The 18,383-nt window shown below is 36.6% G+C and overlaps 1 protein-coding gene across 1 annotated transcript; it reads right to left on the minus strand.

Annotated features, from left to right (window-relative positions):
• Nucleotides 1-10,503: 10,503 nt before the first annotated feature.
• On the minus strand, nt 10,504-17,948 carry LOC140167168 (uncharacterized). The gene is made up of 3 exons (XM_072190540.1): nt 17,834-17,948; nt 15,257-15,427; nt 10,504-10,960 (listed from the first exon to the last, which is right to left on the minus strand). Exons 1-3 carry the CDS (start codon nt 17,895-17,897, stop codon nt 10,623-10,625), a joined length of 573 nt encoding a protein of 190 aa, XP_072046641.1. The 5' UTR covers nt 17,898-17,948; the 3' UTR covers nt 10,504-10,622.
• Nucleotides 17,949-18,383: the final 435 nt, after the last annotated feature.

Genomic DNA, 18,383 nt, shown 5'->3' on the forward strand with positions numbered 1-18,383 from the left:
GGTCCCAAAAAGGCTAAAATCCTGGTCCCTTGCAACGCGTGCTTCGAAGATTGGTCACTTAAACAAAATCGTTATATTTGGAAAAGCCTAATGTTATCATCTATAATAAATTACTGAAACTGGCAATTTGGTGAGGCTAAAAACTTTTACGGTTTACATTATTTCAGAAAACGGGCTCTTGCGATGCGTAGAACAAGGTCGTGCGCACTTCAATAAAACGTCAAATTTTGTTTTTGTTTACGTTAAGGGGGTCACGTTAAGTTAATTAGTTTCAAAAGCACTGAAAGGGCCTTTCGGCCTAATTCACTACCAACTATTCACCTATTGGGTTGCTGTTTAAACATGAACACCCGCATATCCTTTGTCTGCGCTTTTTTGGTCTGATATTGGGTCACTCATACCATTACACAGGAGAAGCAATTAACATGTATTGTTTATTCAACTAATTAGTCAACATTAGACTGTTTTAATGGAGAACATAATTGTTAACAGTAGAGTGTTTGTTTATTGAATTAGTTCAAGTGTTGGATACTTTTGTTTTGAATGACAAATTAATCAGGGTTGCCAAACCTGTGGATTGGTAGCCCAAATGGGTGACTTTTGAAGATTTTCCTGTGACTTTTGACAGAAACAGATGGATAAGAAAAAAACTGGGTGACTTTTCAGCAATGCAGTTGCAAGTCTGGTAAGGCTAAGCATGTCTTGAAGGCCTACATTTATTCAACTAAGGGACTTCACAATAATTAATTATGAACCCTGCTCATGGGAGAGGGTTCGTCTGACATTGGGTCACTCATACAGGAGTAGCTGAAAGATAATCTGTGTCTGTGCAAAATATTTAAGCCCATGTTGAACATAAGTGTTATTTTGATTGTTCTGAGACTGCACTTCAAATTGCGCTGCATCAGGTGAAATTGCACCACAACTTTCAAAATGGGGTGCCCCCCCCCCAAGATAAAAATAAATAACACAAACACTGAAATTGCACCTGACCTTCTTAATTGTAATTCTAAATGCCAATATCCTCTCACGTAACTTATCACATTAAATAGAACATTAAATAAATTATATCAAAAATCAGTACCGCAAAAGACAGTGACCGCGAAAGACGGGTGACTGCTAGTCTATATAATAATACGCAGGTCTGTTTGTCAACCTGTGTGTCTGTCCGCCTATTTTCTCGAAGACTAGACGTCGTACGTTCTTCAAACTTGGTGCGTGGGTGCAGTTGACCCGAGACAGAACAAGTTTGTTTTGATTAATGGGTCAAGGTCATCCAGGGGTCATCTGAGGTCAAATTAGTAAAAACTGTCATATGAGCATGAAACTTGGTGGGTGGGTGCATCTTCACCCGAGACATAACAAGTTGTATTGGCTAGTGGTTCAAGGTCACCCGAGGTCATCCAGGGGTCATCTGATGTCAAATTAGTCAAAACTGTTAGACTAGGTGTGTAGGTGCATCTTGTCACCCGATGTCATCCAGGGGTCATCTGAGGTCAAATTAGTACAAACTGTTTTTCTCAGGGACTATAGGGTCGCATTTACCTTAAACTTGGTGGATCTTCACCCGAAAATAACAAGTTTGTATTGGCTAGTGGGACAAGGTCACCTGAGGTCATCCAGGGGTCATATGAGGTCAAATTAGTAAAAACTGTTTTTTAACAGTCACTTAAACAAAATCTCCCTACTTTGAAAAACTCAATGTTAGCATCTATATAATAATACGCAACGTCTGTTTGTCTGCATGTGTGTTTGTCCGCCTATTTTCTCGGAGACTATGGGTCACACGTTCTTCAAACTTGGTGGTGGGTGCAGTTGACCCGAGACAGAACAAGTTTGTTTTGATTAGTGGGTCAAGGTCATCCGATGTTATCCAGGGGTCATCTGAGGTCAAATTAGAAAAACTATCATTATGAGCATGAAACTTGGTGGATGGTTGCATCTTTATCCGAGACATAACAAGTTTATATTGGCTAGTGGCGCAATGTCAACCGAGGTCATCCAGGGGGTTACATTCACACATTAATTGATATTAATCAGTGTATACGTGGTATTTTTGTATTTTGGGTTTAAGCTCATTATTCTGATGCACCTATTGAACCTATTGCCCCTCCTGTGCTACATGTTCCTTCCATGGATTTACCAACAATTCCCACTAGCAACTCCTTCAGCATTCTTTGTGTGTAGGATAAGCTACCTGACTCTGATGACCATGATCTCCCTCCCCTTCCCCTTCACTGGATTAAGAACTCAACTATAGGTGAAAAGAAACAGCCCAGAATCATGCAGTTTATATCAAAGCCATCAATGTCTGTGTCTGTACCTGAGCCCCTCACACCAGTGATTACACCAGCATCACCTTCGCAAACTGTTACTAATGATCACAGGCCCTCTCAACATAGACAAAATGACATACTACTCGTTGGAGATTCAATACCAACGTTTGTCAACGGTCGACGAATGTCAAGAACATACAAACTTGTCAACCGGTGTATACCAGGAAATACACTGAGTTTGTGGACTAAAATAATCGATAAAAGAAACACAGCCTACAATGGTTATCATCCACTGCGGAACTAATGATATTCATACCAACACACCCTCTGACTGTATATCTAAACTGTGCAATCTTATAAGTGCTATAAGATATGACCTTGACATTGTGATTTCTTCGCTTACTACACAACTCAACCGTGTTAATAGAATTTGGATTACCAATTTTAACTCACGCCTTTATATACTAAGCAATGCCATTGGATGGAAATATATAGACAACAGCAACATTACACTTGACCACTTGAGTACTCGAGATAACTTGCATTTAAATAAACAAGGGGCAGCCATTCTCGCTAGGAACTATATGAACTACTTGAATTTTTACATCACAAATGACCGGACTATGATAAAATAAATACGAACTGTGTTTCTACAAATATACTGTCAATTAAAGTATCAACATTATTCAAAACAATATTTTCATCAATATTGTGATCATGAGGTGATAAACTGGTTTTGGTACCGGAGCAAGTATTATAGGAAAAGTTAACGTACCAACATTATTTTGAGAGAACACGTTAGATTTATCGACATCATAGCAGGTAAAATCAAAATCCGTCATTTTAGGCTAATTCACTACATTATGAGCGCCATAATGTAAACTAATGGAAAGCACATTTTCTGTCAATTAATTATTTTACACCATCTCCCGACACACCCTCCTTAATATTTAGCCCGTGCGGTTTATGCAGACCCCTTACAGACCAGTCTTGGAATTTTACAAAAATACTCCATACTAAATGTCAAGTCTGTACTATTGTCAGCAGACATACTATCAACATCAGAAAGAGTATCAGCATTATTTGAAACATTTCTAGCAATACAATGACCATAAGTAATTGACAAATTAGCATCTAAAGTTATGTTATGAACATTATTTTATATCATTACAAGAACTTGAACAATTTGTGTTAACAAGAGTCATACCATTATTATGAGTCACACACTTTGAGATATTAGCCTTTTTTCAACATAGAGACATCCTGATGAAAATGGAGTTGGCGCATCTTGCGAAGATGATCAATGTAATTTTTTGCAAGTACAATAAGTCCCTTTGAGTTACAGTGAATTCTATCAGAGATAGACAGGTTAGAAAGTTTCAAATCTGAATTATCGATGAAGGTCCATCCTTTCATAAGGCACAGGTGTGTGATTCCGAGGTTGATGATGTTAACAAGAGAATGTCTTGTCATCGTCAATTGGACAGTCAGACCCGAGTAAGCGATATGGCAACCATTTCTTGCGATGAGTTTACCAAGCTGTTGAAGTGTGTCATACAGGATTCAGGTTGTTTCTTCTCTAAAACATTTGTACCAAGATGTATAATCACAATACCAGGGTTGACAACATGTAAAATAGATGGTACAAATTGTATAGCCACATTTCGGGGGTGCTACCTTGGCTGTAGTTTATAACGTGTAACTGACGTGACAATTGTCTATCAATAAGTCCTTTGGGGATTGAGTCGGCGATGATGAGTGCAACATTCCTTTTTTCGCTCAGGTACACCTGAGTGAATATCAGTAGCTACAGGTAGGCTTCTTCTGCAAATGCTTTTGCTTTGTCCTTACTAAAAATATTTTGTAGGATAATGCATGGTATCTCAGTAATGGAAATGCAGACTAATGCCAGCTACTAAAGCTACTTCACTCATCAGGGCATCAATAAAATAGTTGCCTCATCATTTCCCATGAAATTATTTATAAAACTGTGTTCTGTAGCCCATAGTGGTGGGTTTTGTTTTGGTTTTTTTTACCTGGGGGTGATAATCAGTTTCAATAATTGACAGTGTTGACAGGTTGGTAGTGGTCTGGAAGTTCAAGTTAGTAAGTTACATACCGACAATGAACTTCTTGCGAACAGATTTTGTTTTATGGACATGCCAGCAAGCTAGGTCAGTGTGCATGGTCAGTACCAAGTTACCAAATGTCCATGAACTTCTTAAATTTGCATTGAGAGGTAAGTAAGCGTGTTCTGACTGTTAAGGATTTACTTGAAGTTTTAACTCACAGTGGTCACCTCATCCACATTCACTCTACACACTACCTAGGACCGTCCTGCAATAGACCTCAAATGCATTTGAGCGATACTTGCTCAAAACCGCGGACCATACGTGTTAAAATTACAGTGCGCAGTTGATAGCTAAATTTCCGTTTCGTACAATACACAAAAAATCCGCCATTTTAGTCCACAGTTAGGCGATGAAAACACCATACACACGTCCGCGGTTAGATAGCAATAATTATACACACAGGGGTGTGTGTACTTATTGAATGACATGTCCGTTTTGTCTTTTAATACTTCTCATTTAAATACATTGTTAGTAGGAGGCATTTTTAATCTTTATTTTCTTCATCATATAATTATTATTATTATTTGTAATAGTTTTATTGTATTTCGTAGGTGAGGGTGTAGAAGCGTATGGATACACCACGGCGCGTCGGCGTTCACAGGGATCAACTGTATTAATGGATTGAATCTAATGTTACCGTTTTAAATATATTTTGCGAAGGTTTAAGTGGTTAAACTCTTTTCATTCCAAAGTTCGCCATAACCATGATGACTACAATATTCTGCTAGCCTATATTGAACCATTAAGGTTTCAAAACATGCAGAACAATAATAGGCTTTCTCTATACAATTTAGTTTCGCATTCACGGATTCACGGTTCAGTCGGTTCTAAAATGGCTGAATGAAGTTAACTGTTTAAGGGTATACGATGTATTGCTGGTCGAAGCAGCAAAAAAATGTAGTTCACAGCATCTTGCGAATGGTAGTGAGCTTTAGCAAAAATTTGATTGCTCAATTCATAGCGAGCGTGTAGAAGAATTCAAATATCACAGATATACTTTTGTAGGTCCTGTGTTTCTTGAGTTATGTTGTAAAGAGGGCTCAAACAACAACACTTTTGTAAAACGTACATAACTCATAACTCATTAACAACAATAAATTAAGCAAGTTTTCAAAGTATATGATTTGTAGAACTTTTGCAAAAAGTGTTATTTTTCAATAATATATTCATTCAGATAATGAAAATCGTTTTTTTTTTTTTTTTTTTTGGCTGCTTCGACCAACAATACCTCGTATACCCTTAAATTGTTGTGTACGTGCACTACCCATGTTTGCAAACGTATGTTTATAATGAATCAAAGTACTCTCTTACCTGTTACCTGAATCAGGAGTAACAAAGTAACGGCATAACAGTTTCTCCAAATCATATTCATAACGTAAAGTTTACAAATTGCAAGAAGTTGGCAAGTTTGAAGTCCAAAGTAAAAATTGATTGATCAACCGTCGAGTCTTCGTATAAAATAATTTTCGATACGGTGCTGCTATAACTTCCAACTTTTCACGACACGTGATCTAACGATTAAGGCGCCCAAAATTATGGCGTGGAAGAGATTTTGGCTATCAAGAACACATAAATTTACTTTCTAAACACATTATTTTGCAATCCCTTTTGAATAGAAAATAAGAATATTATAAAAATGGATGCATCAATCCAAAAATATATAATAATGTGAGTGTTTTTAGAGTCAGAAAAAAGGGGATCAAAATGATAAGAATTCGGGTCTGGGATGAGGTTTATAAGGATTCGGAAAAGCAAAGAAGCAGAGCCTCAGAGTGAGGGTGCCTGGTGATGCTCCCATACTCGATTGGACTAGAGCAAAGTAAAGGATAAGGCGAAGAGTTGTAGTGATGTTCCTGCTAGGAAGGGAGTTCATTCTTTGTAGACACTTGTAAATGTGTTTTGACATCAGTAGACCAAATTCCATCTTGGATTATATCTGAGCAGTAAACTAACACCTAGTTCTTATCATCTGAACATAACTCTTCAGTGGAGTTGGTTGATGTTCTTGAAAGCCAATGATAATAATAATAATAATAATAATAATAATAATAATAATAATAATAATAATAATAATAATAATAATAATATACATACAATTTAATTTATTAAGCGCCTTATATTGCATGCAACCACAAGGCGCTTTACAAGATAAACACAAATACAACTCTATAAAATTACAATAAATCATTTAGCTACGATAAAAATAACACTATTTAGCATGTTTAGCAAAAATGTAAATGGTAAAAACGACAGTTCAAGCTCATACTTTTGCCGGTTACTGCATCAGTACAGCCCATGAATAACTACTTCACGGCACAAAATTGAAAACTCACAACAGATTTACGTGATATTACATGTTAAACAAATATCTAAAACAAGATTCATGAGTAACGATCAAATAAAGTGCCCAACAAAGAAAATTACTTTAGGTTGCCGAATTCACCAGACATCCACAAGGATCCATTTGCTGATCAGGTAATGTATTACCTAGACTATGCCATAGTCTATTTTTGATAAATAAAAGCATGTTAATCATGATGAAAGCATTCAGTTGAACTCGAAATTATACTGATATTTATTACATCAAAATATATACTAGTATAAAATTGTTATGAAAAAGTTTATATAATTATATTAGTGACAGTAAAAGTAAAGTGTACGTAGTGTATTATTGAATGCAACATAAATTATCATAATGTCATAATTGTATTGGCACTTCACTGAACAATTCTGATTTTAATATCTGCAAGTTTATTAATCGCGAAATTCCAGGTTAAAAATAGACTATGGACTTCCAATTTTAAACGCGATTTTGAGTGGGCAAAGTCCCTGACACTCACACTGTCAATCACACTTGTTTATCAATCAAATTTAACCGCAAGCAAATACAATACGCGCTCATGCACTTAGTGACGCGTTCATGCAATTACACCACACAATGGCGGCAGACTTGTGTATCATGTAGTTATTAATGGTAATGATAGGTACCCGGAGGATTTAAACCATAACGAGATCTGGGCGACCAATCACAAGCCAGATCCATTTAAAGATACATTACATCATGGCCAATTTTAGTAGGCCAGATTTCCGACAATCTCATCCATAGAAGCTCATAGACAGCCGTGTTAAGCATCTCTGACCGCAATCCAATGTCAGTAGTCCACTTGGGGATCTAACAGAGGGTGTAGGGTGACTAAAAAGATCAGATGTGAAAATCTATCAATTGTGCACACATTAATTAAATCAGAGTTTTAAGCTCAAATACAATACCCAGAGTATAATGCAGAATGGGCGAGTGGACTACGGGGTAGTCTATGTATTACCAGATTTGTCACGGATTTGTCACATTTACTAATCAGGACATTTGCCCAATTGCCTTCGATCTTGCACTTCATATGTGGATATTCTCATGTTTCCAACAAAATTAGTGTTCATTCAACCAAAAATCGTCAAATATGAGAACATTAAGGCGACGCGATCTTTTGTTGATCAAAGCAACCAAAGAAAATCGATTTTCATTGTCTAAATCAATAAATTATTGCAAAATAACACTTTGATGTTTTGCAAAACTTGCTTGATTTATTGTTGTTAATGAGTTATGTACGTTTTACAAAAGTGTTGTTGTCTCAGCCCTCTTTGCAACATAACTCGAGAAACATGGGACCTATATACAAAAATATATCTGTGATATTTGAATTGTTCTACACGCTCGCTATGAAATGATCAATGCAATTTTTGCCAAAGCTCACTACCATTCGCAAGATGCTGTGAACTACCAAATCGCAACAATTTAAAATAGTTGCTTACACTAATCTACCCATAATTCTGCTATCCATTAGAAAAAATGGTAACCTCGTTGTAATTTTGTCGACATACTGTCAAAGACTTCAAAATTTAATAACCTAATTCTTGTAATGTTTTATATATATAATTATGGCATGATAATAGACTAATGAAAATTAGGCATAATATGTGATATGCGTGCATAATATGCAGGGACACATTATACAGAACACACCTTGGCTGGTGACATGGAGGAAACAAGAGATAACCAGAGTGAGCTTAATGCTTTGTAGTTTCCAAGCATGTTTCCTAGCCCCACATATATTGTTTAGAAACATAACATGCTTTTTCTTAATAAAAGTCATTTCTAACGGACGAAACAAGTTTGAATACGGCGCGAAACTATAGATGAGTTGACCTATGATGTCACATGTTTACATTCAGACCGCCCTCTGTTGTTTAAAGTCAGGCAAAATAACATAGGAGTGTCTATGACAGACCACATAAATCTCTTTAAAACTCAACTTTTAAAAACCTTTGAAGTTTTGTGTGATATTATGTATATAGCTTGATGCATTTATAAACAAGATTGATAACATTTTTAGTGCTATTTGCTTTGAAACCAAAGTTAATGAATAAAAATCAACTTCTTCCATGTAAACTATAGTGTTTTTGCCTGACAGTTTTGATCACAGACCAACAGAGGGCGTATCAAATGTAAACACATGTCACCTCATCTATAGCAGTGACACGGAAACGGCGTTTTGAACACTTCAAGCTTGATATTAGTATTTATTAGAATAGTGCATGACTTCCTGTCCTGGACAACAATTCAGAGTTGATACGGTGTTTTAGCCAAAAGTATGAGTTTGACAGAGTACCGAATATTGACTCGTCTCTTAAATTATAGAACCCTGTATACCGCCCTCTTTTGAAATAGTCTGCCCTCTGGATAGTTACTACTGCCGCTTCTCTATATCTTTGTAAAATCAAAAGAATTTATTCGCAAAATCAAGAAAACTCATGCGTAACATGAAAATTAACAAAGAAACGAAATGATTGTCGTACAGTAAATATTGTCAAAGTTGGGTTGCATTTTTATTGACACATTCAGCATTTACGTGGATTTTGCGCGATACGTGGTTATTTTGCTTGATCGATCGCAACGTTAACCTTTACCACACAGGCTGTTAGTTATAAAATATTGGTAGTTGGCAGCAGGAACCATTCTACAAGCTTTTATATTGGCCAGAGTATGGTTGATTGAATTATCACCGCCCTCTCCCTCAAATTGTTCTTGGGATTTGTAATGTAAGGATCGCAACACAAATGTAAAGCTGAATTTATACCCGATCGCTTTTGCAGAACAAAAAGTGACGTATAGTTAGTGTAACGTACACAACTAACGACGTCACTTTTATCAAAGAACATTCATGTAATTCACTTTTCTGCCAAGCGATCGAATAATGTACACAAAAAGTACCCGAACATTTAAGAGCAATTATCTTAAAGACACTCAACCTACAGTTTGTCCACTCCGAAGTACAAAGTGACAACGCGAGCGTATACAGCGCGTAAACAGTGCTGCGTCTCTGCTCAGGTATGCGTGCCTTCAAAGTCGGCACAATTTTTGCGTCCGCGTCGGTACTTTGTACTTCAGACTAGACTGACTGTAAAGTAATCATTAGATTGAAATTTGTTCTGTGTATGTTGATATCTCATTTCTCACCATGTGACGACTCTGTTTCCTCCAAATTATCATCATCATCATCATCATCATCATCATCAGTCGGCTGCGGAGCAGACTAAAAGCTTTCTCCAACTGTTGCGATTTTGGGCAAGCGAAACAATTTTGTTTGGCTGCAGCATCCCTTCAATATCTCCCAGGAGGTGCTGGACATACTTTAAGTACAGTGCGCGGCCGTCCCGGTTTCCTCTTACCGTGTAGTGCCATAATCTTTCACAGGCTCGTCATCTTCAAGACGCAGTATATGGCTGAGAAATTTGAGTTGATGAATCTTGACTCTGGCAACCAGTGGAGTGGTGTTGGTCAGATTGTAGATGGTTTCATTTGGAATCCGATCAACACGCTTGATGTCCTCCAAATTATACCGAATTGAATTTGGGCTATTTCCTCTTTCAGGGCGATTTCTACTGGCTATTTTAAGAGACACATTATAGCGTGACAGATCAACACTCGCTTGCCGTGCTCATAATTACCTTGTTTCCGTTTCCAGAAAATTCTATGTAAAATTTGTCACAAAAAGGTATCAAAATACGCAGAACCATTTTCTATCTATTGTCTACTTCGTTTGGTATGATAGGTTTAGTGTTTTTGTATTTTTGCTTTTGTATTAAGTGCTCGCATACCTTTGTGCCCAGTATACTTTCAGCTTAAATGACAGGCCTACTTTATTTTTACGTTTCTATATTATTGGGCAACAATGGCAATATTCAGCATTACGACTATAAATACGAAAATGGATGGCACCACTCTTGTACCACCATTACTGCCGCCTGCGGATTCACAATGATCGTTAGTACAGGTGCATATTGAACCATGAAGATCTTCTTCAGTAAATTGAATTTGAGAAGTGCCCATGCCTGCACCACCTGATGACGAGACCCCTTCGTTGAATTCGTCAAACCAGGCATCAAAAGCATCACCAGAGTAGCATTGACCGGCAGAAGGTATGTCTTGTGGTGGTTCAAACGTCATGAACGTATCTGCACATGTCCTCCAGATCGCCGTTGTTTCACTTGCAATACCTAAGAAAAGGAAAAATTAAAACACAAATTGTACTTGACGATATAACTTGCGAATGCCCAGCGAGATATGTAATAATATAAGTGCATAATAATTGTAATGGTTTGCCACAATTTGCTTGTCTCAAATGCCAAAAATCCTTGATTCCTTCTCCTGTCGAGCTGCCGAAAGAGTTTTCCATTCCCCTGACAAAGGCTGTGAAATAGTTTGTTATATCGGAGGGGAGTACATGGCCGACCTAAATGGTTCTTCAAATGAAGACCTGAGCGCAAGAAGACCGTAAGTTCACTTGGCCCCTCAACATGTATACACTAAAGTTATTTATAGTTTGGTCATGTATTATACATGTTCAGGGGCCAAAAGAAATCTTTCACAACCTTTCATGATGTTTTCACCCTGGAACATGTAATAAACATTTACATAAAACCCTAAGAAACTATACGTAACTTTAGTGTATACATGTTGAGTGGCAAAGTGGACTTATGGTCTTCTTCCGCTCATGTCTTCAAATATTGAGACATAGGTTCTATAAAAAAGACCGTCCCATGTGCATGATGTTACTGGGGAGGGGGAAATTCAAAAACGCCCAAAATTTCTTTTCGATGTAATTATTGGTCTTATAACTCATGCGATTATCGGCTGCCTTGGCTCATTTCCAGTAAGAGGTGTTGTAGTAATTATGAGCCAAGGTGAGGGTAAAAAGGAGAAGATGATATTTTTTATGACAAGCCGAAGACCGGGGGGGGCAATTTTCAGCAAGCCGAAAGGGGAACAGTGTAAATGCTCGCTGCGCTCGCATAATGTACATAGACCATTTAAAAGGGTTTGATACAGACATTTGCTCAGTATTTGTGTGTGGGATATTATTGCACATCAGACACAACAAACTGTATTCTTAATACGCGGAATGTATAAATCTAATGATATGTAGCAGGGATGAAAAGCCGACCATCAATTAAAAATTTTGGCCTTTCGTATTGAAGATTTACATGAAATTTCATGTATATAATGTGAAAGGTCAAACTTCTTCAATTAAAAAGTGTATTTCGATGACTGTTCAATGTCAAAAAGTTTCAATTTTTAAGAATTTGCCATAAAAATTTGTATTATATCGCGAATTAAAAAAGAAATTGATATCAGAATGATATTCCTCGTATTCAGATTACAATTTGGTGTGTCTGCTGTACTCTCAGGTTCCACAAAAAGACTGTACAAAGGTGGCTAAAATCTTCACAAATGTGGTATGTGCAAAGGGGGGAGGGGAACTTTTAGGCAGGTCGAGGGAGGGAAGCAATTTGTCGTAGCCAAAGAGGTGGGAGGGGGAGGGTAAGCTAGTATTTGGCACGCTAATATTTATTTGTACAACCCCTAAGAGCAATGCACTGATATTAGGAAGTACACTGCCGTACAACAGCGACAGACTTGACATTAAGTACGGAATATTTATTCACGAAATGCCAAGATTGCATAAACGGGTTAAATATTTATTGGGGTGTGATAGTGTGATAGTGAAGATAGTGTCAAATTGTTTTTGATAGAAAAATGTACTTTTCATAAGATTACATTATGGTGCTCATAATGTAGTGAATCAGCCTAAAATGGCGGATTAAAGGAGACTGAATAATTATGAGTGTTGGTGGGGGTAAGATTTCTGAACATTGTTATGATATTATCAAATTTATTGAGGTGATATGTATTGAACAGTGTACATCGGTTATATATATATATCCGTTTTGTTCAAATTTCTGTTCAAATTTCTTTCGCTTATATATTATTTACGAACAGATTACATTCGGGGTTAGTGCTACACCAATTTCTCTCGCCTGTGTATATACTATGTATTTAGTCATGTGTAGCTTATAAGTATAACCGTATATTATACGGGGATCATCCTGAATGATGAGCGGCATTGCGCAATGAACACTGTAGAGGTATATGTAATTAACTCGCTTCCTAGCCACATGAGTTGCTATAGCTCAGTGGTTAGAGCATCGCTTCATGAACAGCGAAGGCCGTGGGTTCGAGTCCTCTAGCAGCAAAGTTATTTTTGCGATTATTTATGCTACGCTCGCCACATCTGTTCAAATTTCTTTCGCTTATATATTATTTACGAACAGATTACATTCGGGGTTAGTGCTACACCAATTTCTCTCGCCTGTGTATATACTATGTATTTAGTCATGTGTAGCTTATAAGTATAACCGTATATTATACGGGGATCATCCTGAATGATGAGCGGCATTGCGCAATGAACACTGTAGAGGTATATGTAATTAACTCGCTTCCTAGCCACATGAGTTGCTATAGCTCAGTGGTTAGAGCATCGCTTCATGAACAGCGAAGGCCGTGGGTTCGAGTCCCTCTAGCAGCAAAGTTATTTTTGCGATTATTTATGCTACGCTCGCCACATCTGTTCAAATTTCTTTCGCTTATATATTATTTACGAACAGATTACATTCGGGGTTAGTGCTACACCAATTTCTCTCGCCTGTGTATATACTATGTATTTAGTCATGTGTAGCTTATAAGTATAACCGTATATTATACGGGGCTCATCCTGAATGATGAGCGGCATTGCGCAATGAACACTGTAGAGGTATATGTAATTAACTCGCTTCCTAGCCACATGAGTTGCTATAGCTCAGTGGTTAGAGCATCGCTTCATGAACAGCGAAGGCCGTGGGTTCGAGTCCCTCTAGCAGCAAAGTTATTTTTGCGATTATTTATGCTACGCTCGCCACATCTGTTCAAATTTCTTTCGCTTATATATTATTTACGAACAGATTACATTCGGGGTTAGTGCTACACCAATTTCTCTCGCCTGTGTATATACTATGTATTTAGTCATGTGTAGCTTATAAGTATAACCGTATATTATACGGGGATCATCCTGAATGATGAGCGGCATTGCGCAATGAACACTGTAGAGGTATATGTAATTAACTCGCTTCCTAGCCACATGAGTTGCTATAGCTCAGTGGTTAGAGCATCGCTTCATGAACAGCGAAGGCCGTGGGTTCGAGTCCCTCTAGCAGCAAAGTTATTTTTGCGATTATTTATGCTACGCTCGCCACATCTGTTCAAATTTCTTTCGCTTATATATATATATATATATATATAACATAAATAGTCACTCGATAGTCGTTTCACAGTGCTCAATACCAATTTTTAACAAGGTAGAGCTAATTTAATAAAACAATTTTGGCTAAATAATATTCAGCATTTAGTAACTAGTAGTTTCACGCCTCACGGCGATCGTCAGACTATTACTGACGATCGCCGTGAGGCGTGAAACTACTAGTTACTAAATGCTGAATATTATATAGACAAAATTGTTTTATTATATATATATATATATATATATATATATATATATATATATAAATGCACTTTTTAAATGACCACCTCCACGCTGCCATAAAAGCTTATCGACAGTAAGTCTCGAAGTGACCTTCTCCATAGCGAGTGGTCTTTCTATACATTTGAATGCAAAGGCGGAACAACATGAGACTGCTGAGCAGCAAAATTGTCTATTTTGTTCAACTTTGTGATTATATTGTAAACGTTTCCGTCGTTGAATATTTTTTTTTCCGTCGTCGAATACTTTATCTAAATGTTGTTTTGATAACATATTAAAAATTCGGAATTGCAAAATGTTTAATAATTTTGCAATTCAATTGATACTTAAATTTTATGATATTTATCTACAGAGTTTCTATCCCTTTCTGTATGCATGAGGATCAGTCAAGCTTGTTGGTCTTGGTATGTCGTGCCCATGGGTCATTTATAAATGCGCATTTATAACTGATGTACACTGTTGAACCTAAATACAAATGAGTGTTGATCACAACTGACATGAACTTGTAATGTATTACCCAGCTGTTCTACCAAAATGGAATAAAACCAAAGCCACTAGTCTACCCCCAATTACTGGTATTTACCCCTCCCATTGAGGGGTAAAGCGATGGTCAACTGGCCCCTGCACTGTCACCTAGCTTGGGCACTGCGTCCTGTTTGGGCAGCTCTAACGAATACCAATTTCCGACTAAGTTTAGGAAATATCACCACAAACCCCAATAAATTTGATAATAACAGAATAATGTTACATAAAGTCTGAAATTGTGTCATACACAACGCTCAACTACAGCCTTCTTAAATCCGCCATTACGTTTGGTTACCTGGAGAGATTTGATCATGTCTCACCCCCTTTTTCAACAAAATCGACGGTAATAACTCTGTAACAACTGTAAAATTATAGCTCATGCCATTCACCTCGCCTTAATGATCTTTTTTCTTACCGAATACGATAAAACGGTACGTGTATTCCACGGTCACGCATTGACCTTCACATGGGAATGAGATGGTCAGATGAGGGTCACTCTGGCAATTAACATCAGAACCTTCAGACTCAATATATTCGCCATTCGCTTCAGTGTAAATACAATGATAGCATAAATAGATGGCCCCTCCTGTGAAAAAAGTAATATACATATAAAATAAGTATGTAAGCGTGTAAACAGATTATATCGTTATGACAGACTGACGATTCGAGATTTTTGAGTTTTTGTATATGCTTGTGATTATGTTTCAGGTGATCTTTCATTTCCACTATACATTAATGATCAATCTTACTCCCCGACGTCGATATTGAAATTCAAATTTGGACGAATCGCACCTGCCCAGCAAACACAAAAACGTTTTAAAAACGTTTTTAATAAGTTATATTTTGGCTTTTGGTTTACATAAAAAACATTTTAATAACATTAAAATGTCGGGTTATATAAAACGGTCATGAAAACGTTTTAAAACGTTTTGTATGAAAACACACTACAACAATATTTTTTTAATGTTTTCAAAAATGTTATTGTAAACTATTCTTGCAAACATTTTTGCCAAATATTTTGTCAACACTTAAATAACATTATGTTAAAATATTTGCACCCAGCAAATACAGAAATGTTCTTAAAATGTTTATTTCAAAACGTTTCAATAACATTTAAATGTCGGGTTATATAAAGGTCATGAAAACGTTTTTAAAACGTTATTGCAAATATTTTGGGCAAACATTTTTCGCAAAATATTTTTTCAACTCCCCAAAATAACATTCTGTTTAGAATGTTTTGTAACAAGTTTTCAAAAATGTTTTTGGAATGTTATTAAAACGTTTTTATACCCTTTATATAACCCGACACTTAAACGTTTTCTGTAAAACATTTTTGTTTGCTGAGCAGTAGATTATCAAAAAATGATTTTTAATGTTATGTAAATGTTTTATACCCTTAATATACCCTTTATATAACCCGACATTTAAACGTTTTCTGACAACCATTTATAACCTTTTGCGAATGATGTCGAAAACGTTTTGTGTTTGCTGGGTGAGTGCGATTAATGAATTAGACAAAGAGACGACTCGTATACTTAGCTGTCAAATCAGGTTGATCTATATTGTATAGTACAGGAGGAAAGTCCCGAATTTTCTATATTACATGTTCTATACTTTTATATTTGACACCAGCGTGCAGCTATTATAGGTATCTTCTATCCAGTGATACGAAAATAAGTACAAACATTCCCCACACGATATCGCTATGGCATAATTTTGTGAGTTTTCACTAAATATTACAGCTACGACAAATGATTACGTATAACAAGTTTAGAATCTATAGTCGTAGGACTACCAGTAAGATAAAGAAACCCAAATCAAGGTTGAGTGCTAAAGTTTACACTTCGTTGAATGCGGATTTGTCCCCGCATGCAACTCTTCGCACACTTTTTGGACTTAATAGTAAAAAGCCGAATAGCTGTAAATATCTGTTTTGAGGTAGGCCTGTATATTGATTGTTTCAGAACATGCAAGTATTGCAAATTAATAATTGGTACACCATAACTTCTATATAATATAGGCGTACATTTCAAATGAATGCTCATAATATGTTCTCAATTTACCAATGGAATGGTACTAAGATTACAGAACATTTTTGCGTGTTCGGCACTATGCAGTGCTCATAAAGAATAGTCATAATAATGCGGACAAATCAATAGAATGAGTGGGGGTACTCGTCATTGACAAAGGGGTATTATCCGTGACAAAAATCGTCTTTTTTCAGGCACGTTACGTAAAAGGGTATTAAAAACTATGAAAAGCCAAAAAAAAGGGTGCATCCTACATACGATCCATTGTTAAGCTCTATTATTATTTATTGCAGCATCTTCGAACAATTATGTTGATTATTCAAAGTATGCCCGGGAAAATACACAGGGAAGATGTCATCAAAAGTGGTATACCGCAGTCGATACTAATTCGGCAGCTGTCTGATGATTTCTCCTGAAATTTGGACGCCGATTTTGGACGCCTAGTTCCCGGACAGGGGCGTGGGGATACTCACTATGGGTGACAGGGATGTGCGGCGACATTGATCCCCATTTTCCAACTCCCTCTCTCTATTTTCTGATAATCTCTCACTGAATAAATTTTTTCCTCCAATTTTTCAAAACTATATTTTACATTTTTTATCAACTTTGATATCTTGACCCAAACTTTTTCCCAGTCTCCTTTTTTGTAAGATTTTCCCCAGTCTCACGGAAAGACCTCCCTTTTTGAGGGGGCCTTCTGAGTGAAAGACTCCCCCCTTTCGGTGTCTAGGCTCTCACAGAAAGACCCCCTAGTTTGGAACTGCTGTCCACACATCCCCGTCACTTCCAAAGTCTAGTGCTTTTGCTTGCCCATTTTTATTGATAAAATTGTGTTTCTTGTATTACAAAACTAATTATTACTGGTCTAAAACATTGTAAAGCAACTACAATGATGTAATGAATGTAATGAATTCAATGATTAGCAACTTTGCCTACTGCAAACTGCAATGTAAGTACCTCACCTGCATTTGCGTGAATCAGAAGTAACAAAGTAACAGCATAACAGCTTCTCCAAATCAGTTCCATAGCGATAAAAATGTTCAAAAATCAAATAAATGATTTTTAATGTTCAGATTTCGATTCAGAATGTTGAAACGATGAAATAGTGTTAGATAATGTTGAAACGAATGTTATTCATAGTGTTGCCATATCATACTGGACTGTGAGAAAACAAAATCTTTTAACCATATTATTTGTCAATAGTAGAATAGTTGGCAACATTTTGTTATTCTGCCGGTAGTCCTACGAGGCAGAATCCGAAAGAAATCTAAGACTGCGAAAGACAATCAGTAACCATGTCTTGTTCATTATAGTTCGTATTAACTATGGACTCATCCCACATGACATTTTATTACAGCATTGGGCATTGCAATCAATTATGTTATTACTGTGTTGCTGCAACTTGTAAGCTTTTCTAATAGATAATTTATATTTGTAAAGCAATCAAGACAATATGATTTATGCAACATGCCAAAATGACATTTCTTCACTCTAAACTTTTAAATTATGCAA

Source organism: Amphiura filiformis, chromosome 13 (genome assembly GCF_039555335.1).
Source record: "Amphiura filiformis chromosome 13, Afil_fr2py, whole genome shotgun sequence".
In the NCBI taxonomy this organism is placed as follows: Eukaryota; Metazoa; Echinodermata; class Ophiuroidea; order Amphilepidida; family Amphiuridae; genus Amphiura; species Amphiura filiformis.